The following is a 25960-nucleotide window of genomic DNA, read 5'->3' as shown; positions in this document are numbered from 1 at the left end:
TAATATTGAAGTAATTAATTTCCAAAAATAATTGTTTAAATTCAAAAATTGGTCATAACCAGCCATTGATTTAGTCAGTAACACACAACTGAGCATGGTTAATGTGAAGCTATGGTGAGTCTGTACAGAGAGAGACTGAACAACGGAGAATGGGAGGCAAAGGATTAGAAGTTGGAGGAGAGGGTAAGGAGAAGGCGAATGTTCGACTTACAGTGAAGTCCCAGAGATACATTGATCCCCAAGAGATAACTGAAGGGGATGACCCTTCCTCTGGCATCCCTGTCCATAAGCCAGAACCTGTAGGCATGTGGTGTTACCAACACTTCTTGTTGAACTCTGAATTATACCGATGTTTGCTTCTCCTGGAAAACGTATGTAAATATTAAGTGATTATTTCAATACTTACATGTAGGTCTACAAAGAAAAAAAAGAATCCTTAATTAAGGAGATTTGAACACCTGTGTTTAGATAACACAGTCTGCGACAGTAATAAAATGATCAGTGATAAATTATATAGCCTGGTGTGTAGCAGTAGGCCAATTTCAGAATTTCACAATATTCGCTGATCAAGCATGGCATAGTAAATAATAGGTGAATTAAACCATACCAAAGATAGTTAATTTTTAAGGATACATAAGACAAACTAATCACACCTTCCTTGTACAGAGAAAGCAATAACGTAATTGTCAACGATGCCACTAATGATACCATTCTTAATACAAGTTAAGTGATGCAATAAAGTATGTTTATACTGTATTGGACAAGATCACATTCTAGCATTTTTTTGTAACATGATCAACTGCATGCTTTTATCAAGTGTTACAAAAGAGATGTGCCCCGTCCCTTGGTTAGGTTACATCCCACAACTCAACTCCTCCCCCATCCCCAGGAAGGTGGTCAGGAATTTCCAATAGTAAAGAGGTCCTTGAAGGCCAAGAGGAGAGGTTTGGTTTAAGCAAAAACAAATAATGGAAAATTGGCATTTTTTGACCAAAAGCATGGGTTAACTCCTTTGGAAAAATTTGATTTATGGGACTGTCAAAATTTTTGTTTTTATAGCAAAATGTATATTTCAATAATGAAGGAGTACAATGAGAATAAAACCTTCAGTAACATCTGATAAACTGCCTGATTTTCCTTCCCATTTACCTTGTAGATGAGAATAGGGCCTTACTCCATACATACATAAATACTTAATTATTATTTAGCATATGATAACTTCCCTTGCAGATATATATTGAAATGTTTGTAGTGGTGCGTACCTTTTCAGGGCAATGTGAAACTGGTTTGTACATGTTAAAATCCTTTCCTCAATGTCAGTGCCCAACCTACGCAACTCACCATTCTGACATAAATAGATCCGTCAATCTTCCGGAACAAGCTTTCCATTCACCAGTTTAACCTAAAACATAAAAAGGCAAAATTAGGTCCACGCATCCACAAACTGACAACAATTTAAAGTCATCATCTTCTATTGCAATAGGCCTTATCACGGTTTTCGATGCCATTTTGACGGGTAGGCAAAGACTCTGGAAGCGCGGTTACCAATTCCCATACATTTCTTTGTAAAATATTCGCGAACGAAGTGAACGCCAGCTACATTTCCGTCATTTATAGCTCTTCTACCCAACCTTAAAACCCAAGCTTCCCAGACATTGAACGTAAGTAATTTTTCTAGTTCTGTATAAAAAATCAGTCAACTAGCGTTAATATTTCACCCGATTTCAAGCAAATGTTTTAAGCCTTGTGAAGTTGTGTGACACAAGCTACAAGCACATGGCGAATAGGAAATCACTTCCGCCGCTTATCGTGCAGCCTTTAATTATTTGAAAGCTCAAACCTTATGTTAAATAATAATAAAGTAATGTAAACTACCTCTTTTATGTTGTGATTCGCTGAAACTTTGATAGTTGATCGATAGTTGGTAGTTTCGGCGTTTATTTTAGGTCAAAATCTGTTTTTGTTTAACTTAAACTTAGCCAGATACACCTGATTTGTTTTCTTTTAGGTTTTTCTATGTCACTCAAGCCCAAGAAAGCCTGCTGCTATGTCGGTGGCTGCAATAATGATGATAGATATCCTGAGAAATACGTAGTCCGGTCACTCTGCCCCATCAGCACTAAGCAAGTCCCATCTGCAAGATTTGACAGATGGAAACGACCACTTTCGTTTGCCCAATATGTGCAATCCTCCCATTCTTCCTTTATGTAAGGAGAACTGGGGGACACCTAAGGAGATTAAAATTGATAAAAAAAATCAATCCTTGTGGTCATCCTTAAAGTTATTCCATTAAGGAATATCTGAGGCACTAAAAGTACCTATTTACCAAATATTTTGCCTACTCTCTGTTAACATTATTACCATTAATTTTATCATTATTCAATGTTATATAAAAATGAGGGAGCACCTATGTAGTGTATACTGAGCCAAAGTACAAGTGTTGGAAAGTTACTCATGGTTAAATTAGCCTGCATGACAGGCGCTTTATGAGCCAAGCGGGGCGAATGCGATATTTCGCACGGAGCGCGACACGAGCGCGAAGCGCGAGACGAGGGGAAGAGAAAAATAAAGCGCCTGTTCGCAGTCCATTGTTCTTGCTGTTTCGCCCACTTACGCCCACAAATATTAACTACCCGCGGCGATGTCAAAAGAACCAATCAAAACACGATCCATTATCGCGCAAAAATTGTCACCCTTCTGGCGCGAAGCGTCTACATTGCAGTAGAAATGAGGAGTTACGACGGTGTTAATTAAACAGCAATAAGTTATTTAGTTGTCACATCTAACTAAAACACCAAACTGAATTTGATATGAAAATGTCATTCTTTTATTTACATAAACTGGAAACACTTACAATGCGTAATGTGGTATTTCTGACAATGTAAATCTACATACAATTCCAATTTCGTTACATCAATCATTCACAAAAACCTGTACAAAAGTCAAAAATAAGTCACGAAATCACAAATCACGCCGTCGCTATCGGTTCAAGGTTACAAAGGTTAAAATCAGTTATGGGAAAAACTGCGAGTCACAAAAAAAAAACCTTCACTGAAACTTTTGATCGCATAAAGTTCAAACAAAATCCCGATAAAATAGTCCCTAATATTTCCTAAAGAGTTCTGAGCGAATGTTCCTGAATTACTTGCCAATAAAATCCACTTGCAAAGTCCTTGATCCACGAAAACAAATTCCTCACAAGAAGCCTTTAAGGTGTTCACACAAAGTTCCCACGCACAGTCCTGCTTTGTTCCATAATTAGATTCCATCCAGAGGGCCTTTGATGACAAAACTTGAAACAAAATCCGCAATAAAAGTTCCTGATTCGTACTTAACAGAATCCAGTAATCTTGTGAAAGTCAAATCCAAAAGTCAAATCCCGTGAATAAAGGCAATCCGTAAAAAATCCATTCCGTGACAATCGCCGTAATTGAATAAGTAGTCCGCACGTAAACATGTTTTTCAAAATCCAAAAGTTTCCAGAAAATCTCAGGGCGGACTTCTTGAAGTTATTTATCCAGGTCTTCCTCAGCCACATTTCTGCACTACCGAACACCAACTTGTATTCGCCCTTTAGTATATTTTGATCCGTTTCACGGCTATCGCCAACAGCTACAGCTGATACGCCTATGTCGGCAAGTTCGTGAACCTGCTCTTCTGTTATAGCATTCAACGCGCTTCACCAACTCGATGATTCGCGGATATAGTTGGAAAATTAAGCTTTTACCAAATCCTGTTGGTAACAAACCCAACACGTCTTTCTTCTGTATGGTTGGCCATCCGTTTCAAAATTACGACATCGTGTACGTGGGCTTTTTTGCTGCGTATAATCGTTTATAATCGCTATGTATGGGCTTTTATCCCATATACAACCATTTATATCGCGTATATACGCGTATGTAATACGCGTATATGTGCAAAATCAAATGCACGACTATACGCGTTGCTAAAAACCCGTATATATGCGTACCTGTCAAAGCCCACGTATACGCGTGCAAAAATGTGCATATACGCGGGGTTCAGAAATCAGAATTGGTATAAGATGGCAGGAAAAGTGCCTCTAACGGAATAGGTTTTATGTATCGTGGCAATGAAATGTCCCGAACCATTTTTCCCGCGCAAAATGATGAGGAACATGGCGACTTGCTTATCATCTTCTCCTCGTGAAACTTCATTCGCAGTATCTCGTGTACTTGTACGGCCAATTGGTCAGAAATACGGCGGAAAGGTAAGCTGAAACCACTTTCTATGGTTTGCCTTTTAAAAGAGTTTAAACCGCCGACTCACCATTGACATATTATTGCGCCAGTACTATGTAATTCCTCAATCTTTGGAAGATCTCCGAAGAGAGCTTGAGATTCCAGAAGAGGTAAAACTATTTAACGAGGTCTTGGGGGAACTCAAAGATGTAACTTTGTTAAGGTAAGAATAAGAATTGGGATTCTTAATCGATGTCATTTCCGAAGCATTTGCTGCTTTGGCGTGGGAACTGAACACAGGATGCTAAACCGCTATGGCTAACTTAAGCTTAAATGTTTTGAATTTCAGAGATGGAGATGTTCTATATCATGGAGCAGGAGAACCTTCCGTGGCCCCTGCACAACGTTCTGCTCAAAAGGAACAGTCGGGTAGGTACAGGTACTCAACATCATGTTGTCACGTTTCAACTGGATAAGAGCTTTTATCCCACCTGCCATGTATGTACAAATTGGCAAGGTGACATGAGCTTAACTTCTACAAAACAAATTTCTTGTGAAAAAATAAAAAGAAATAAATATATAAACGATTTTTTTTTTAATTCTCTTTTAGAGCTTTGAATAACAGAAATTTATTTATCCACGGATTTTGTCCAAACAATGTTGAGTGCAATTATTAAAGTTTTCTTAGTTTAGTGTCCCCAATCCACCATAAGCAAAAAAAAGGTTCTATGTGTGGCATACTGGCTAGCTTGACCATGCATTCCGCCCCTAATTTACTATATTTGTATGAGAATCTAATGGCAAATAATATTCTTAAAAGATAAATTTGTAGTAACTTTTGAGAGTATGACATACAAGAGCCATGATGATTAGAATATTACTGAAAAAGTGAAAGGTGGGGTCTCCATTAGGTGGAAACTCCTTTTTGTAGGGGTATCAGTTATTCTTAACTGGTTTTGTCTGTCCAATCCCAAACTTTTATAAAATAATATTATAATATAACATTATTTTATAAGGGCCATAAGACATTATTTATGAATGTTTGAAAACTCAGCCCTGATTATCTCAAGGAATTAATTTTTTTTTTCAAAGACACCATCATTCAAATTTGAATTTAAATCTAGTAAGTAAGTGATTAAGTAAACCTTTATTTTATAAGGATAGCTCTTTTCTGCTTTTAAAATAAAAACTGTTATTGACAGATGCCCTGCTAAAAAAACTGAATAAAAAGAAAATCAAAAATCCATAACCCTAGCTTAAAAATTGATAAAAATTTGCTCCAATTATTATAGTTCTTAAATATTTGTTTAAACCCACATGAAGTGTGGATGTCATGTTTATCTGCTTTGCTTCTTATACCAGAAGAAGTCACTGAAATGGGTTTCTTTTCTGTTCAATAGTGTCTGACGCTTTACGGAACATATTTGGCCAACAAGAGTCAATGCCAGTTGTCAGCTATGGTTCAACTATTGATAGTGCTCTGGCCAACGTAACAAATGTCATGAACAGTTATGCCCAGAACAGACCAGTATCAAGAAGACAAAGAGCATCTCAACGGCCAAGATTTGGACCATACAATAGGCACATTTCAGCACAGAAAAAACGTCGAGTTGTGCAAGCACTCTCATACACCCCAATTCTGGAAAGGAATAATGAGCCTTGGTGCTATAAATCATTTCGGGAAATATGGGAAGGAAACATCGAATATTCCGACCAAAGCTCACAGTCAGAAATTCTGACTGCAATCTGTGAGGCTTATAATTTATCGCCACCCATACGCAAGCCAAATGCCACTCCGCTAAAGAAGGAACAGTTACGTTTTGTGCACAGGAAAAATGGCAAAGTTACAACAAGACAGTCTGCTGTGTATGATGGATTAGGAATTTCGTGTAATTACAGACAAGGGTGCATTTATGTTGAAATTGTTATGCCCACTACCTGCACAACTACCACAAATGTAAGTCCCATAATAAGCTTGATCTCTGCCATTCTCTTGGGTCTGGTGGGTGCTTCTCCCTCCCACTAAAAGTACTTAGTAGAAACTCAGCTGTGTTCTATTGGAAATCTGCAAATCTGATAAGTTCTCTCACTGTTTTCACAAAACACAGTGGCGTACGTGTATCTCTTTAAGCAGTAACTTTTTTTATTTTTGTCTTAAAGGTGCACAATATTGTAGGTTTTGGACTGCAATCCTTTAGAGTTTCTACTAAAACAATTAGACAAGCCCTCGTTTTCTATGAAGTCAACTCGGCCACACCTTGTTGATTATTCACTCAGAGAAACACGGGCTCGTAGTCCTATTATTGTTGTTAATTAGAAAATTGAGTAAAAATCTACACTCGCATATCCAGACCTACATCAGGATTTGGATTTCCTTTCCTTTTAACTTGATAAATTATGGTGAGTTCTATACAATCTTTTTTTTGTAGGATTGCATTGTTAATGATGCATCGGCCATTTCTCGCATTGGACCAAGTACATCAGTTACTCGATGCACTGATGTTGGACAAAGGACATCAAGACTGGTCAGTGAGATTAATACATGTAGGGTCTGCATTATCTAGGTTATTATAATAATATACATTTGTCTCTTAGGCCTGTCTTTTTAATCAGCAAAAACCCAGGGCACATTTGAAAGATGGCAAAAACATTTTTTTTCAGAGAAGTAAGTGAGATGCAGTCTGCATAATCTTTAATAACTAGATTAATTAGGAAAGACTTCATCTCCACAGGGGGTGTCAACTCTAAAGGAAGTCTATTTCAGGAGGCAATAAATTCTCTTGGGAATGTGGACATTTTGCTGGGAACTGGGAGACTTGGGAAATTTGGAGGAGACATGATGTTGTAGAGTAAAAATTTCAGGAAGTTTAAGACTTTTTAAGAATTTCTCCCAGAGTATAAAGAAGTTCAATTTTCCAGCCTGCTCTAATTAATTTCTTCAAAAAAAGTTTCCCCAAAAAGTTTCACTTGTATGGTGGCCGAGAACTGCCACTGAGTCTTCGGCACATTTTTTCTTTTTTTTCTTTATTATAAGTAGATTGAATGTAAAACAAAATGAAAATAACATTTAAATCAAATAAAAATGCAATAAAATGTAAAACAAAATGCAAGTAAAATCTCAATCAAAATACAAATGCAATTAAATTTAAAATGCAAAGTTAACTCCATTCAGATTAAAATTGACTGCACTTTCAAAGAGAATGCAAAACAGAATATAACTAGAAGTCAAAGTCAATTAAAATTCAATAAATTTTGAAAAGAGAATGGAAAACGAAGTTAGTGGCAGTGCTCGGCCATGCGAAGATTTACTTTCGTTTGAAGTAAAATTGAAAGTAAATTATTCGCGTGGCCGAGCGCTGGCACTGCCAGACCCGCCCCAGGCCTCCAAACCAATGACTCCCAAAAAGCCATGCGCGCGTTTTGTGTGAGTCTTCAACATGGCGGAGTGGAGGCGGTATGCCGCCATTCAGAAGGCTAAGAGAAAAGGCAAGAAAACAGGAGAGGAAAGCACTGTGGCGGAAGAAATAGTAGTGCAGAGAATGAGTGCAGATGTATCAGGCAAACAGCAGAAATACACTAGGATAGGGCCCCAGGAATACGTGCCTTTTGAGCACGAAGAGATAACGATTGCGAACATCAAAGACGCCTGCAAGAAGCACTTAAGGCCTCAGATCGAAAAAACTCTTATCTGTGACATACTGGCTGGAGAGCGCGGGCCATCTTGCGAAAAGATGGCCCATATTCCAAACCGAAAAGTGTTCTATATACGGTTTATAAAACGCGAAGGAGTGGAGGTCGTTTCCGATGAGGATGGATCGTTGGAATGCAAGGTAATAACACAATAAACCCGTAATAATCAAAATGAATCACTAGTTTTATTTGCATTTTGGATTTGGATTATGAACTCAAGACCTTTCTTCTAGGAATTCTGATAAGGACATTTTAGGTAGTTGAGGTTTTAGTCACAGTAAAATAATCTTCGCGGAAGCGTTTTGTTTACTCACAGGTTTACTCGTGGTGTATAGAAATATCCGTGGGGAGTGACTTTTTGCAAAGCCACTGTTTGTATTAAAGTTTAGAAAACGTTTTAATTGCAAAATTCAACCAAATCTGCATCCAGCTGTTGCTTCCAGCACATTAGATTATTGGTACTATTTGGTACTATGAAGTCCCAGGAGGATTGAAATTTCCAGGATAGAATTAGAAAACTTTTGTTCCCTGATTCATAACAATCTATAGTTTTCTACATTCCACTACAAGGTTACAAACCAGCATTCTTAAACTCATTAATAATTCGTAAGGTCGCAGGGGCGGATCCAGGATTTTCCTTAGGAGGGGATACACCAATAAGAAATGGCGTAACTGACTGGTGATGTAAAGAAATTTTAAAAGCGAATATGAAGAGGCTTCATCTCAGGGGGTTGGGGGAGGGGGTGTTCACCCCCTGCACCTCCCCCTAGATCTGCCCCTGGGTCAGCAGTCAATAAGATTTATTTAGGTGAGGTGGACGGATCTTGATACCCAATACCAATAGTTAATACTAGTTATTTTTCAAAAGTGAGCACTTGGCCCTCAGCCTTGTGCTTTCATCAGTTTCTCTGTGTTTGTCTGGAACCCCTGATTAAATACTTACCCCCCATTGTCGATAATTATAGAACTTAAAAGTCTGGCAAAATGTTATATCAATTTTTGTTTTATCAATGTTCAAGATAGCAGTTTAACATGGTTGCAAGTTCTTCCTTTTGTTCAATATTTTTTGTCTTGGTCCACAGGAAAAGAAAGCAAGATATGAAGTTCCACAGAAGAGGCCTGCCTCCCATCCAAGCCCAGTGAAGCCTTCACCTGCAACGAGTAAATTTTACCCAAAAAGCCTTTCTATCAAGGACATACTTAGGCTTGGAAGGGTAGTTGATAACAAAGCCAAGAAAATCCTGATCTACAAATTTGACTTTGCTCACATGGAATGGTCATCAGTGCCACTCCAAGCTGAATTTGTCATAGAAGAGAAAGAGTTTGCAGCTGGAGGTTTCCGAAAGGCATTTAAAGCCACAAGCATTACAGAAGGCTTTAATAAAGGAACATGGGTTGTTAAGAGTTATCTGGAGAGTGCTGTTCAACTGATTAAAGATACAGGACAGACCACAGAAGAACATACTAGAAAGTCAGTACAGATCTAATATCTAGCAAGAAACTTTGCATCGCAGCTGAAGGAAACAATTGCAAAGGACAAGCTTGACGAATATGGAGATTTGTTTGAATACAAGTCTGTGTACATGGGGAAAACAGAGGACGGGGAGCTGTTAACAGTTGAGGAGTTCATCCCTGGAGACTTTGCAAAGTTTATAAACAACAATGGAATTGTCTGTGAAGAAGATACCATGCTATGTAAGAACGCACAGGCGTTTTCTCATTTTACGTATGAGAAATCAGAAGGCAAAGTTATGGTTTTAGACATCCAAGGGTCAGGATATACCTTGTACGATCCTGAAATAGCCTCAGCTGAGATACACAATGAGGATGGGGGTTATCAGTTCTGTACTGGCAACTTGGCTGGAAGAGCAATTGAGTCATTTTTTGAGGTTCATCAGCCAACTCCTATTGCAAGCTTCTAAAGCTGAAACTTAGACCAAGTTAGTTAATTTCTGATATGTTTTGCTGTTACATGTGCTATATGTTTACCACATAAGCTACCCCCACCCCTCCCCCTTTTCTGTGTATACTGTTGTTTTTTAATGAGGAATGCTGTTGTGTTTGCCCTTTGTAGGACAGCATGGAGTAGACATATTTGCCGTTAGATGTTAGCTGTAACCATCACTCTGCAACTCAAACTTTTGTTTTCACTGGTTAATTCCAATGGCAAACTTGAAGAAGTGTTCACATTATTGTCATAGTTCATCAATAATTACAAAAATATATACAAAATTTACTTGTTCCAACTTCATATTATGAATATAAACGTGTTGATTTTATAGTGTTACAGTTCTAGAAAGTACCAATAGTCCTAAATGTGGGTCTTTCACCACTTTCGAATTTCGTTTTTGCTGATTCCATGTTACAAGAAATTAATAAAAGTGAAACATTATAAAGTTTAATGATTAAAACGTTATATGACATAATATTTTCAGTTGTTGTTAGTCAATAAAAAAAACAATGTACAAAAAATGTTTCAGAGATTGTTTTCTTTACCAGAAATAATTTTTGTCACATCTATCTTGAACTTATGCACACTATGTAACTTTATTGACTAGAAGGAGCATCCCCCAGCTGCCCCATCACAAGCTTAGTGCAACCTGAGGACCACTAGTGCCTACAATACAGACAATCACAGCTGGAAGTTATTTTTTAAGTAAATGTATGCATCCCTGCATTCATGGGGTCTAATCGTTTCACTATCTGGTAAGACACGTTCGCATTCTGCTCTAAATTCAGGCTGCAGAAAATCATCAGGAACAGTCAGCACTCCAGACTGAGTAGCTGCCTCCTTGAGCTTTTCCTCTGTAACTGGGAGACCTGTAATGTAATGCAAATGAAAAGTCAAAGAGAAAATTACCAAAACGAGAAAAATGCCAAGTCTGAAATGGTATTAGGTGTTCCAAACAAACCACATTCTTCCAGGCCATACTGTTCAGGGAAACTATACATGTGGTTTGGAATGCCATCTGGAAGAATCGTGTCCTTCTGTGCACGTATCCTATGAGTGTTCCAAACCAACTCTCTAAAGACATCTAGATCTTTCTGTATTAGCGGTATCGTGATGAACGTCAGAAGCATCCTATACGATTGGAGAGGAACACAACAGAATTAAAATGTCGCAGAGTTACAACCCTGGTTGTTTTATGTCTGGCTAATTGAAAAAAAAACATAACATCTCCCAACCATTCACGCCACAAATGATATTCCATATGTCTTGACACTGAACCTTGGCTTTCCAGAGACAAAACATAATTTACATGCATTAGAACTGGCTTGTTTTTTTATAATTCTTTTTTTAGTTCAATCATAATATTGAGTTGCATTGACAGTTACCAGGTACAAAAAGCACAGGAAGTTAGCAACCTCATTACCAGGGTGTCTAATCTTCCCACCCTCCTGGAGTGAGAGAGAAGAGATCCCAGGAAAAAGGTAGGGAGGTTACATGGAGCCCAATCTCTAAGGTGTATAAACACAGTGTAACCTGTATTAAGCGGACACCTTCGGGGAATGCTCCGGTGTCCGCTTAACACAGGGTACTCGCTTAATAAGGTCCCCTTTATACAGGTTTCACTGTGAATGATACACTGAGGAAGTGCATAGTGAATCAACCTGTCTTTGTCATCATGTGGATGATAATGGCCTTGGTCCTTGAGCCAACACAAATGACCTTTATAGTATTTCTCCATGCGCTCGTGTAGCTCTCTCCACCATCTCTCAATCTAGGATTGAATTACAAACAAGGTGAGAGGTGAACACAATTATATTGGCATGGAATGTTCCTAGCAATAACCTGAGAATTTAGTTAATATATTACAACATGGCTCTGAAGACTGCATAACTACAGAAGCCACCGTGTGGTGCAACCGTGTTTTACAATTTTTACAGTGGAAACGTTACGTTCTACTTCCTTCAAGTGACTACACTGTACACTGTGAGACAAACGATAATACACTATAATTCACTTTATTATAGCTGTAAATAGTTTCCAAAATAGCGATTCAAAAATGACCTTTTTTGCATAAACCAGGCCTTATAATCTGTGCATGCAATCTATACCTGAAATGACATTGTAATGACTTAGCATCTGTCGTCTCCTCTAGAATTATAAGCAGTATAGTAGATGATAATCCCTCCCCTCTCTACCCCAACAGGATAGCATTATCAACGGACTGAGCAAAATTTTCGCCCCCTCACAAGAACTCATTTCAAAGCTAAACGTTAAAAATGGCTCCATGTATATTGTAAGAACTTGTATAGTAACTAAGCTACCTGGTTTTCAGTTGAAGGCCCATAAACAACAGAGTCACTTGGGTCCATGTCACCATGATGTCTTCATAAGAAGGAATGCAATGTAGCCATTACCCCAGTTTCTGTGCCCCTGTCTACCCTCAGCATTGCAGCCATCACTCTTGTCTCGTAAAGATAATCGAAATACCACCGTCCAATCACTTTGGGGTCACAGTTCGATGTCCAGACTCGTAACCAAAGTAGTTTTCTACTTGCTGTGTCAAGGCAGCCATAGATAGCCAATGGGAATGTCGAATTTTGGTATCCCATAAGTTTATCGTGGCCGTCTAACGAGTGAACCCAGTTTGATCCCCTTGTAGTAAAATTTCCTTTCTGTCTTTTTTTCTTCACCCCAATACCGCCGCGTGCTTCAAGACCCTTTGGGTCCAATTCCGTCATGACAGTGTAAACCTGGTCTCTGGTTACATTTATGCCATACTCTTGGCGGAGTTTTCTGTGCATAGCCCGGTAACCTAAAAGCTTACCAGGGCCTTTCAGTTCGTTTCCCACCGCTGTCTGTACGTCTTCGACTTCAACACTCTTGTCGTTGTAGAAAATGTCAAAGTGACGAAGTCGCCTGTCAAGAGTTCTCAAGCTCCAAGGATACTGTGGGAAGTCACGTTTAAGAAAGTCCAGCGCCTCGATCCTTTGGAGTCCTTGCTGAACAAGCTGTGTCATGGCTTCTTTTAACTTATCATCCTCTTTCCAAGTAGAGTCAGCCATGTTTGTCGTCATGGAACAAAATGGCGGATACAAACCAAACCGCGAATGGCTTTATGGGAGTCATTGGTTTGGAGGCCTGGGGCGGGTCTGGCAGTGCCAGCGCTCGGCCACGCGAATAATTTACTTTCAATTTTACTTCAAACGAAAGTAAATCTTCGCATGGCCGAGCACTGCCACTAACTTCGTTTTCCATTCTCTTTTCAAAATTTATTGAATTTTAATTGACTTTGACTTCTACTTATATTCTGTTTTGCATTCTCTTTTAAAGTGCAGTCAATTTTAATCTGAATGAAGTTAACTTTGCATTTTAAATTTAATTGCATTTGTATTTTGATTGAGATTTTACTTGCATTTTGTTTTACATTTTATTGCATTTTTATTTGATTTAAATGTTATTTTCATTTTGTTTTACATTCAATCTACTTATAATAAAGAAAAAAAAGAAAAAATGTGCCGAAGACTCAGTTCTCGGCCACCATACACTTGCTTTTTCGGGCAAGTTGTGGGTAAAATCCACTAGCCCAACAGCAAAATCTTCTAGCCCGGAGCTATGGGACACCAACTTCTTTGTACCCTGGTCTCCCAAAAATTTGGGCGACGTTCCAGATTTTGTGGGAGACTTTTATTCACACATTGTTCTCTTCAAACAGCTTCATTTTGTTAGAGTTGTAAGCCCCTTAGCTCCTTTCTTTGATCAGCAAGAACCCAATATGCCCATGAGACTGAGTTTGTAAGGTGCCAAAGACATTTTTTGTAAATCTCTTTATCAGGTTTACAGTGTGGACAGTTATTTTTGGGCCATCTACTGATGCTAGCACATCAAGACTGGTCAGTGAGATATAGTGCCTGCAAATTAGAAAATTTCATCTTCTGTGTTTCACTAACAAAAACCCAGCTAGAAAATGGAATTTGTAAGGTGTGGAAAACATTTTTTTCTTCTTTGCTATTAGGATGGCAATGTTCAGAGTGCATCAGGCATTTCTTCCATCGCAAGTATGGCACCACAGTCATCCCTATGTACTAATATTGCCGGCTTATCTACTGCTGCTGGACCAAGCTCATCAAGACCCGAGCAGTCAACAATTAATCTTCCTCACCAGAATATTAGAATCAGTAAGTTCAGGCTGGATGTGTGGAACTGTGCTTTTGTACCACTGGGTTGAATACAGACATATCATACCAAAAAAATATTCATTAGCTTTAAGGTGATTCCTTAGTATTGCATTGCGCATCCTTACTGCGCAGAATTTTACGCATGATAAGCGTGCGCAAACTGTGTTTTTCGTGCGCACCAAAAAAAGGATGGTTGTTTTCTGTGCAGCCTTGCTTGCATAAGAGATGAATCATCTCTTTGTTTAACTGAAAACGAGTATGTGTTACTCGCTCGCCGATAGAGCTTCAAGCAGAATCCCTACAGTGCCTCAAGCGGGGAAACAGCGAACTAATCCACAAAGAGACAGTCAACTTTCAACCATGTGCTTTCTTGTTTATTACACTTCTGCTGCAAGGGCTTATGGGAGTTACAACTCTAGGGGGAATATGGGTCACGACCCTCACATATGGTGATCTACAATTTTTTTCCTTAGTAATTTGAGTGTAGCCAACACCAACTTTCTGTAAAATGAATAATAGACCAATTTCTACGAGGGAAAATTGTATTATTGGAAAAGTGAACTTTGCCAATACTCGTAATTGCCTAGAGGCCACTGCATGCTTGAAACGTATTTAAGCATGGATGTGTATATTCAATGTCCTGCTGCTTTTACACGAATATGCGGACCCCCCTTTTTTATTTCAAAAATTAAATTCCCTTGAGATAAACAATCAAATGGCAAAGTTTGAAGCAGCAGTTCTATTTCTAGGGAATCACCTTAAAAGAATGCAGCAGGCAGGCTGATTGTTCAGGTTTTAAGCCAGGAGCTAATTTTTAGGTCTGATCATGAGGACAAAGTGTACATGTAAATATTACACACAGAGTGTATTGCAAAGTGTATTGCTTACGTTTTGTTATTGTTTTGCGTTTCAAGATTGTTAAACTTGCTAAAAATAACTCTTTATACTGCAAATTGTGTGGTTCCAGAAAATATCCATACCCACCTCCCCTCCCAAGGATGGTCATTGGAAATTCCGAGGGGGAGGGGGGTCTCAAAAGCCAAAATTTTTAAAGGAAAGTATGAAGTAGAACTGAATATTCCTGGGGGGTGGGAGTGTCCAAACCAAAAAACCATCCTTTCGGGAGGTATGGATATTTTCTGGAACCACATGTACACATTGTTAATCAAGATTTTTCTTTAAAAATGGCCATACGCAGGTTTCCTGTCTGGCTGCCTGGAGTGGGTGAAGAAATGTTATAAATTAGAGCAACATCAGATAACATCATCAGTCAGATAAAGAGTTGATCTGCATGTCAGAACTGAATTTCAAGTTATTGTTCAGTAATTTTTAAGGAAAAATACATAGTTTTTTAGTTAAAAAAATTAATGTCCACATTTTCAGTTTACAAATTACAATGACTTCTCCATCTTGTTCACCTAGGAGATCTTAGTCCCAGATGTTTGCATGGAAGTGCTAATACTATTCAGTCAACATCTGGATATGATTCTGAACAAAGGAAACTTGAAACACTGAAAGAAATGTTCCCAGACAACAATGATGAAGAAATTTATCAGGCTCTCAGACAAGCTCACTTTGAAGTACGAGGGGCTGTCAACAACCTTTTATTTGGTTTAAGAGGTATGCCTCTTTCTGTACCTGAGTGTCTGCCCAATTGGGTTGCTTCGTTGGGTTAATTAATTGTTGCTGGGTATGTGCCACTGGCCTCTCAGTACCCCCACCCCACGATAGATTGGGAGGCAAAGGAAAGACCCTCGGCATCTTTAAGCCGTTTTGGGGCAAGACCAGAATGTTGTGGCCCCCGTTTATTAAATCTTGAAGTGATGCATTGCTCAGGACAACTTTTTTTAATACCAGTCAGAATTTTCCTATTGCCAAAATCCTGAAAACCTGCAAACCCATTGTAGTAATCCTGACAATGCCACACCATTATCATCAATCCATTCATGATAATGGAACCCAACATTTTAATGATTTTTTAATTTTGTTTTGTTTACACAGCAACTAACGATGAGAGTATGTCAAGTGATGAAGATCAGTGGAATGCCCCTTTGGCATCCTCAGCCATAGTAAAAGCTGAGGATGCTTTATCCTCTCTAAACAGTTTTACTACCCAAGCGGTGAAACGATTTGGTTGTGAGATTGATTTAGAAGTAGACAGGGAAAATGACCTTCTAAAGCAAATGCAAATCCCGGGTTTGATGTAACTCGGCCACTGTGTGTTGAATTTGTTGGTGAAGCAGGAGTTGATGCAGGTGGTGTAACGAGAGAGTTTTTTCACTTGTTAATGGAAAGGTTGAAAAAGCAAGGGGTTTCAATAAATTTGTTTGAGGGTCAGGTGGGGCATCTAGTTCCCATTAACAACTACGATGTTTTGTCAGGCGGCTTGTTTGTGCAGGCTGGAGGGATGATACTGCACGCTATTCTCAACGACTGCCATGGTGTTCCTGGGCTCTCCCCAGCTGTTGTGTCATACCTGATAAGTGGAAGGAGGGATGCAGCAGTAGCTCATGTATGTGTTGAGGACATCCCAGATCCTGTTTTAGCAGAAAACTTAACAAAGGTTTGTTAAATCTGACTAGAAATTCCATTTGCTATTGCATAAAAAAGACAAAATGTTAAGAAGTAAGATACATTTAATGCCAATGTCTTATGCGCTGGAAATGGTAATTCTGTGGTTCCAGGTTTGAACCCTCCTCCAGCCACTGGATGGATCTGTCTTTGGTAGCACCACATTCAAATCCTACACGCTTTACATATACCCACTCATCTGCCTCCTTCCAATTGGGATTTTTAATCACATTATTTTCATTTAATTGTTTCCTTTGTTTCAGTGGCATGCCTGGAAACTAGCTATCTTGAAGCTAAGTGCATGACCACGATATTATTAATTTTATTGCTGGCGAGCCTTAGCAAGCCACGGCCAGCACACTATTTCAGAAGGTCAGCAGTGTTACTTAACATATAAGCCGTGAAAATGCGAGATCTTTTCTGGACAGATTCTGGCATGTACAGTTTGGCTTTTCATTACATGACGTCACAATCAATGTTTTGACGATTTGCTGTCAAATTTCATCAATGAGCAATTGGCTAATTCATTACGTCACGTCACAATCGATGCGTATTTGACTCCGCACCTCTAGCCTTGCTATTTACAAGCAGTGAAAAGGTGAGTGCGGCAAGGTTACGGTAAATAAGACCATCTTCACAGATATTCGTGGAAGGTGAATTAAAAAAACAGATCTGGCGTTAAAGAAAAGGGCTTTAAGGGAAAGAATGAGGTTACTTACTGGCTCATTAAAGCTGAATCTTGGACCATTGAGTCAACAAGAAAAAGTCTTTCGCTTTAGGTTACCAACTGGCTTGTTGAGGCTAAATGTTTGACCGTCATTTTGTTATCTTACATCTCTGCAATCAGACAATACATCAGCCAATTTTCAGCACCTGTGTCCTCTACCCCAATAACGGCTTTCCCTTCGCCAGCACCCACTTTCCTTTAATAAGGATATATTACTTACTTATTTATTCTCTTTGTGCCCACGCGGACTTTTGAGGCCGCGATAAGGATATGTTGAAATAAGGAAATATTTATTTGTTCGAAATAAGGATATATTGAACAACTTGTTATCCAAGAGTAAAATTATTAACCATCTTATGATTAAGAGGGAATAGAGACAGTTATTTTCTTAGCACTGACAATCTTGACTTTAACTTTATTAAGTAAGCCTGTTCTAGGTGTTTGGTTAGCAAACAGGTGTAGTGCAACAAATTAATGCAACATTGTGCTGCATGTCATTTCTTTGTGCCCCTTTACCAAATGCTGCATACAGGCTTTGCACATTGGTGACCCATCTCTTAATTCCATATCATTCTACAGTTCTTAATATGTTAACACTGCTTACCATTTGAAATAATTTGTTTATCTATCTATAATAGCTCCTTAGCTGTGGAGAGGAACAGTTGCCAGCATTTACAGATCCAAATAGCCCACATGATATTTCAGAGCTTCTAATGTCAGCTGGCTTTCCTCATATTACTATCACAGAGGAGAGAAGGAACCTGGCGTATGAATGCTTTCTCCTTTCCGAGGTTGTGACAAAAAGAATACCAGCCTTAGATGACCTAAGAAGGGGATTGGGGGAAGTAAAAGTGTCTGGAGTGAGCCTTCTCAGTTTACTAGAAAGATACCCTGAACTCCAACAGAGAGTCTTTCCCAAGGACTTGGAGATCATTGATGAAAGGGAAATGGCATCACACATACAGTACGATGAAAGCAGTAATCCCTTGTGCCAACGTGCTCGCAAATTCTTTGAACAGTACATTGAGGAGCTTTTCACAGGTGATTATAGCTCAGTGCTTGAAATTTTATTTTCACAGCTGGAGATTAGCAAATGCCAACTATTTAAAAATTTTATTCAAATTAACCCTTTTAAGCTTTCCCCCCCCCCCCCCCCAATGCAAATGTTCATTTTTCATAAATGTAAATATTAATATGATACACTGTTAAAAATTGTGTTGATGAGTAAATTCTATAAATCTCTTGAACAAAACTATTAGAAAACGTTATGGTTTTGAAAGAAGTGAGTTTATTCATAGTAAACGTAGGTACCGGTAGGTAGGTAGGTAGTTAGGTAGGTAGGTTGGTAGGTTAAGTCTGTGTTCTAGTTAAGAGGCCCATCATCCTGGTTTTAGTACCATGAAGTGACTAGGAATATTTCTACTCCCCCCTAGATGTTGTTTATTTCCATGTACAGCACGGAGGTAAACATAGCCTTATTTTGCAGCTCCCATTATAGTGTTTTAATTCCAGTTATGTTGCATACCAGAAATGTACCAGGCCAAAAAGGTTTCAAAAGTTCTAGGGATGTTCAATCCATTAAAAAAGAGGGGGGAGGTACAATTGTATTTACGTTAACTGGAAAATATATTGACTTAGTCCTAACAGTATGTGCCAAAATGGCATTCTAAGGGCTTAAAGGGTTAAAATCCTTTAATCCTCCATTAAGCTAACTTGTTTTAAGAAAACATAAATCTCCAGATCCTGTACCTCAGTGATGAAGCATGGGGAACTTATTTAGTTTTCTTTTTCTGAATATGCCTTTGCCTTTGCATCTTCTCTATTTTCCTTTAATGTGTGCTGAAAAATGTCACTGTGTCTATTTCTCATTACAAATATTTCTAAAAAGTATATAGTAGTTCAACATTCCCGTTTACTGTTTCTGTCATTGTTTCACTGAATAGATGGTGCCAAAGGGCAGGTAGGATTGCATGGCTTGGTTCAATTTTGGACGGGCTATCCAGCACTACCAGTTGATGAAACAACCATTATGCGTGTAAAGTATCTGGCAAACAATGCTACTAAAGTGCTGGCTGAATCCACTACTTGCAATGGAACCCTGCAAATATGGCCCGCCATTCGTAAAAAAATTCCGAGATTCGAAATGGTTCCGAATTTCGCAATGGTTTCCAATTTCGGAATAGTTCCGAGATTCGAAATGGTTTCGAATCTCTCGGAATGGTTCCGAAAATCTCGTAATGGTTCCGAAAATCTCGGAATGGTTCCGAAACTGGTTCAAAATAATTACGAAACCCGTTCGAAATTATTACGAAGCTGGTTCCGCAAGTGTCGAAATGGTTCCGAAAAGAGTTGTCGCGACGACAAATTTGGAGACTGGGAACAAGATTAGTTAAGTTTCCCTTCTCTATGGCTAGTATAAAAGCAAAATCTTCGATTGTTTGTTATTCTTTTGCTGCTTTCCATTTTTTATAAGCGAATTCAAGTTCAAGATATTTTGCTTAGAGTTAAGTGATTCATACCCAAGTTTTAAATTCTACTTTCATTTTGTTACACGGATTTCAGACTTATTCCCGCGGCTTTTGTCAGTCAAATTTCTTCAAAGGGATTCTCAATATTTTGCGTTTATCACTAAGGTAGTCCATGATCCGGGATAATAGTGAGACAGAAGAATATATATATCATATAAATACAAAAGGTAGTATCTGAGAATTAAAAGACTTCTCGCGGGGGTATTAGAAAGGCAATGGGAGTACAAGAACAATCTCTGACAACCTGGGAAAAAAAAATGCTACGAAACTCTCTCTAATAAAACCCATATCATGAAAAAGAATGGGTCAGCAAAAAAGGGGTCTTATCAAACTTGTTCATTATCAATAGAATCCCATTAACTTTGGTTCCCTCTGCCAGATGATGGAGGGTGGAGTGGAGGTCCCTGTCTTACCACACACAAATAAAAAAAATAGCAAAGACCAAACAACATTTTCGGGTTTCACTTTATTACGTCTCATACATAAACACATTTGCTCTAAAAGACTGAAAACTACATAATGAATAAACCCACGGAGAATTGGATACGTATTTCAAAAAACAAAAATACTCGGAGGCCAGGAAAAACCTATACAAAAAAAGCCGCATATCAGCGGGATAAAAATCAGGAAACCTGGGTAGGAACCAAGCCCAAAACTCCGATCGACCCTTCCTACGAAGGTCAACGATAACTTTTAAATAGCGAGCTAAGAAATGAAATTTATATTTCACTGCGAAGGCTATACATAACACGTGCATAAATATGCATGCATTCATGACATCCCTAAAGAATGAAAGTTCACTCATGTGCAAATAGCATCTGATATTTTTATTTCCTAGCAACTAATACAGCTTTTTAACAGCTTCTGGATAATGCAATTAGGGAGTTTTGATTGGCTTAGCCACTATGGTATAAAAGCCAATATACCATGGCTAGACCGGAAGTCGCTTGTACATCATCATTCTGTTGTATTGTAGAAATCAATGTTTCGATAATTTATAGTCGTTTGTAATAAAACAATTATTCCACTCGCGCTTGTTGGATCTATCATCTCATATCCGACGGCCGCTCGTGCAATAATTGTTCAATATACGGTAAAAAATTCAATACTTTTTGCTTTTCCACACTGCAACTGGCAACATTGATTAATCTTCATAGTATTTCCTGAAAACTAGTTCAGGATTTTCGTACTTTTTAAAAATAAATATCCACGATAAAAAATCTAAATACAGTGGAATCCCGATTTCTCGAACCTCCAGGGGAAACGCAAATTGGTTCGAGAAATCGGGAGTTCGAGAAATCGAGGGTGAAATTATAGAGCTTTAGTGACAGAAGCAAATCCAGTGGAAACAAGGTTTGGTTCGAGATATTGAGAGGTTCGGGAACCCGAGGGTTCGAGAAATCGGGATTCCACTGTAGGTAACTGCATTGATATGATTTGTTCATAGTTTGACAAGTCTCGTTGATAACAAAAATACTGTATATCAAAACTACTGTTCTCTTATTTTCTTTGAAATTTCACTGCTTTCAGATTTCACTGCTAGCGATATTGATGCGAACTTTGACTTGAAGAAAATTCATCTCTTTTACTCATTTCCTGTGAAATCGTATGAATTTCACAGTGTTGTTTTCCTATTTTTTTTTTTTTTTTTTTGCTGCCTTGTCCTCTTCTTTTTTTCCTGTGTTGGGATTCACTATGGCCGACACCAGCACCCACACTAGAAGCAGGAGTATTTTTAGCACCAACAGGATCTCGTGGACGCGCACCAACAGGATCTTCTGGATCCGCACCGACAGGATCTCGTGGACCCACACCAACAGGATCTGGAGGACGCGCACTAACAGGATCTTGCGGACCCGCACCAACAGGATCTGGAGGACGCGCACTAACAGGATCTTGCGGACCTGCACCAACAGGATCTGGAGGACGCGCACTAACAGGATCTCGTGGACCCTTACCGACAGGATCTGGAGGACCAGCACCAACAGGATCTTGCGGACCCGCACCAACAGGATCTCGAGGATGCGCACTAACAAGATCTTGTGGACCTGCACTAACAGGATCTCGTGGACCCTTACCGACAGGATCTGGAGGACCAGCACCAACAGGATCTTGCGGACCCGCACCAACAGGATCTCGAGGATGCGCACTAACAAGATCTTGTGGACCTGCACTAACAGGATCTCGTGGACCGGCGCCAACAGGATCTCGAGGGCGCGCACTAACAGGATGTTGTGGACCCACACCAACAGGATCTCGTGGACCCGCACCAACTGGATCTCGTGGACCCGCGCCAACAGGATCTCGAGGACGCGCACTAACAGGATCTTGTGGACCCGTACTAACAGGATCTCGAGGACTCGCACTAACAGGATCTCGAGGACGCGTACTAACAGGATCTCGTGGATCCGCACCAACAGGATCTTGTGGACCCGCACCAACAGGATCTCGAGGACGCGCACCAACAGGATCTTGTGGACCCGCACCAACAGGATCTCGAGGACGCGCACGAACAGGATCTGGAGGACCCGCACCAACAGGATCTCGTGGACCTGCACCAACAGGATCTCGTGGACCCGCACCGACAGGATCTCGTGGACCTGCACCAACAGCACCCATGCCAGCAGTATTTTGTGCCCCTGCAACCACACTAGCAACCGCAGCACCCCCACCAGCATGCACACCAACACCAGAACCAGTAGGTCCTTCCTCCAAGGTTTCGTTGTTGTCAATGTATTGATAATCACCAAACATGGAAACCTATCGAGATAATAAAATAGGTTTAATACTAGAACTTTCTTATCAGTCTTAATTTAATCAAATAACTCACCAATCTGGTTAACAGAAAGGACTTGTCATTTATAGAACTTTGGTCATCCACTAAGGTACATGCTTAAAAGCTCATGGACACGACAGTCCGCCACCACAAAAATAAAAACAAAACACCATACATCAGTATATCCACAAGTTACGTCAACGTTCAATACATTTTTAACACAACAATAACAACTGATACTAGAAAAACAAAACTCATACAAAAACAAAACATGTCAACGATCGTTCCGCCCTAGAGTGAATTAATAAATTTCGCCATTGCACATTACTTGTTCAGAATTTGAATCAAACCTTTCAGGTAATACACAACATGCAGATGACAAATGCATATGTTTCCAAACATCTCAGTCAATTGCCTTCAAAGGGTCATTTTTTTCCTTCTTTTCTCCTTGGCAATGCAAAGCATGCGTATTTTCATTCTCTTGACAAATGTGACAAGAAATGACTAAAGAATACACAACAACAAATCAAATTTGCAGTTGAGAAACCCGAAAGTGTTGATAATGTCAAATACTTCACTCTTGGGACTGACGATCACTTGACCCTTTTTGATTGCAAAGTGAAAAAATGATATTTTGTTTACAGTTACACGATGCTATTTGAGAATCACCTACCCATCACATTTGCCCCTGGGAATTGGAAAGAAAACCATATTTACCCACAAATGATCAAAGCCTAGCCGAGCTCAAGCCCCACCTGTCCATACAGACCTAGCCGAGCTCAAGCCCCACCTGCCCATCACATTTGCCCCTGGGATTTGGACCCCTAGGGAAGAAAACCATATTTACCCACAAATGATCCAAGCCTAGCCGAGCTCAAGCCCCACCTGTCCATACAGACCTAGCCGAGCTCAAGCCCCACCTGCCCATCACATTTGCCCCTGGGATTTGGACCCCTAGGGAAGAAAACCATATTTACCCTCAAATGATCCAAGCCTAGCCGAGCTCAAGCCCCACCTGTCCATACAGACCTAGCCGAGCTCAAGCCCCACCTGCCCATCACATTTGTCCCCGGGATTTGGACCCCTAGGGAAGAAAACCATATTTACCCACAAATGATCCAAGCCTAGCCGAGCTCAAGCCCCACCTGTCCATACAGACCTAGCCGAGCTCAAGCCCCACCTGCCCATCACATTTGTCCCCGGGATTTGGACCCCTAGGGAAGAAAACCATATTTACCCACAAATGATCCAAGCCTAGCCGAGCTCAAGCCCCACCTGTCCATACAGACCTAGCCGAGCTCAAGCCCCACCTGCCCATCACATTTGTCCCCGGGATTTGGACCCCTAGGGAAGAAAACCATATTTACCCACAAATGATCCAAGCCTAGCCGAGCTCAAGCCCCACCTGTCCATACAGACCTAGCCGAGCTCAAGCCCCACCTGCCCATCACATTTGCCCCTGGGATTTGGAGCCCTTGGGAAGACAACCATATTTACCCACAAATGATCAAAGCCTAGCCGAGCTCAAGCCCCACCTGTCCATACAGACCTAGCCGAGCTCAAGCCCCACCTGCCCATCACATTTGCCCCTGGGATTTGGACCCCTAGGGAAGAAAACCATATTTACCCACAAATGATCCAAGCCTAGCCGAGCTCAAGCCCCACCTGTCCATACAGACCTAGCCGAGCTCAAGCCCCACCTGCCCATCACATTTGTCCCCGGGATTTGGACCCCTAGGGAAGAAAACCATATTTACCCACAAATGATCCAAGCCTAGCCGAGCTCAAGCCCCACCTGTCCATACAGACCTAGCCGAGCTCAAGCCCCACCTGCCCATCACATTTGTCCCCGGGATTTGGACCCCTAGGGAAGAAAACTACCGTATATTTACCCACAAATGATCCAAGCCTAGCCTAGCTCAAGCCCCACCTACCCATCAAATTTGCCCCTGGGATTTGGACCCCTAGGGAAGAAAACTATATTTACCCACAAATGATCCAAGCCTAGCTGAGCTCAAGCCCCACCTGTCCATACAGACCTAGCCGAGCTCAAGCCCCACCTGCCCATCACATTTGCCCCTGGGATTTGGACCCCTTGGGAAGACAACCATATTTACCCACAAATGATCCAAGCCTAGCCTAGCTCAAGCCCCACCTACCCATCAAATTTGCCCCTGGGATTTGGAGCCGTAGGTAAGAAAACTACCGTATATTTACCCACAAATGATCCAAGCCTAGCCAAGCCTAGCTAAGCTCAAGCCCCACCTACCCATCACATTTCCCCTGGTATTTAATTAGTAAAAATGTTTTTATGTTATTGACAGAAATTGGCTGACTTAAAAAAAATTGACTGAATTTAATGCCCAATGCCAATTAGCCAAGGAGAATTCCGTGGCTGCCAGCGACTCCAGATTTAACCAAATGGGAGTCTATTATTTCTCTATTTTCCCAGTTTCCCTTACACAGGCTAATCACATTAACAAAACTTGACTTGTAAAATTAAATATTGATCAATCACATCAACCCTGGGAGTGACACTACTTGGGAGAAATACATGTAAGATATAGACCCTTACATATATATTTTACCTATGACACATTTGACAAGATGATTTGATGATTTATGTAAGAAGAAAAGCATCTCAAGAATAGGTGTCATTTCTTGTCTTAATTCAGTATGCAATCTAAAGTGCACCAATCCACTTGTAGACATCAATGTTTTCTGATGTTCATCGTCAACTTCAGTTCCACAAAAAGATAAATTTTAAGGCGAATGATGAATGAGAAAAGTAACATCCACTTACAGTAGCATTGAAGGCACTGTATGCTTCTTGTGAGGTCTGTGAAAACAAAAATTTCCTTAAATTTCCTTCTTCATATGCAAATATAGTATTCATGAGCACTTCCAGTTGTGCTAAAAAGAGAAATGGACCAACATGCAAATATACAACATATATGCATCACAATGAATTGTATTACTCACCAACTCTGATATAAATACCATCTCATTTCCTGCAATTGCAGTGTCTTTGCTAATAAGGCAAGTACTCAGAGGTCGATGCAGAGAGAAGTAAAGGGGGACCTCTGCAAGGCTACCAAGCCAGTCATAGACCTCCTACAATCAATGCAATAGCCATTAGAAATACAATATTATAGTACTACATAAATAGAGATACAGTGGGTAATTGAAAATCTGCACCATGGTGACAATGAGACTAGTGACAAAAGCAGATGAAAGCCGGCAAACAAAAAAAACAGTAGTAGCATCTCATATGGTTATCATGGTTTTGATTCTTACAAGGATCACAACAAATAATACCTTACCTGAAATGTTGCCCCTCTGT

At 39.9% G+C, this 25960-nt stretch overlaps 2 protein-coding genes and 2 pseudogenes across 2 annotated transcripts; 3 read left to right on the top strand and 1 right to left on the bottom strand.

Annotated features, from left to right (window-relative positions):
• The first annotated feature begins 4135 nt into the window (after positions 1 to 4135).
• On the top strand, positions 4136 to 6763 carry LOC140931880 (uncharacterized). The gene is made up of 5 exons (XM_073381589.1): positions 4136 to 4228; positions 4310 to 4422; positions 4549 to 4628; positions 5600 to 6156; positions 6629 to 6763. Exons 1-5 carry the CDS (start codon positions 4136 to 4138, stop codon positions 6761 to 6763), a joined length of 978 nt encoding a protein of 325 aa, XP_073237690.1.
• Positions 6764 to 7642: 879 nt separating this feature from the next.
• Positions 7643 to 9834, top strand: LOC140931879 (transient receptor potential cation channel subfamily M member 7-like; annotated as a pseudogene).
• A 485-nt stretch (positions 9835 to 10319) lies between these two features.
• On the bottom strand, positions 10320 to 12932 carry LOC140929486 (uncharacterized; annotated as a pseudogene).
• Positions 12923 to 25722, top strand: LOC140931878 (uncharacterized). Its single transcript, XM_073381588.1, has 9 exons — positions 12923 to 12987; positions 13673 to 13730; positions 13853 to 14015; positions 15438 to 15635; positions 16017 to 16151; positions 16196 to 16578; positions 17952 to 18354; positions 19257 to 19477; positions 21463 to 25722. The coding sequence occupies exons 1-9, from the start codon at positions 12923 to 12925 to the stop codon at positions 22579 to 22581; spliced, it is 2745 nt and encodes a 914-aa protein (XP_073237689.1). The 3' UTR covers positions 22582 to 25722.
• Positions 25723 to 25960: the final 238 nt, after the last annotated feature.

This window comes from Porites lutea, chromosome 3 (assembly GCF_958299795.1).
Source record: "Porites lutea chromosome 3, jaPorLute2.1, whole genome shotgun sequence".
In the NCBI taxonomy this organism is placed as follows: domain Eukaryota; kingdom Metazoa; phylum Cnidaria; class Anthozoa; order Scleractinia; family Poritidae; genus Porites; species Porites lutea.
The sequence above is the reverse complement of the archived record's forward strand: the minus strand, read 5'-3'. Positions and strand labels throughout refer to the sequence as shown.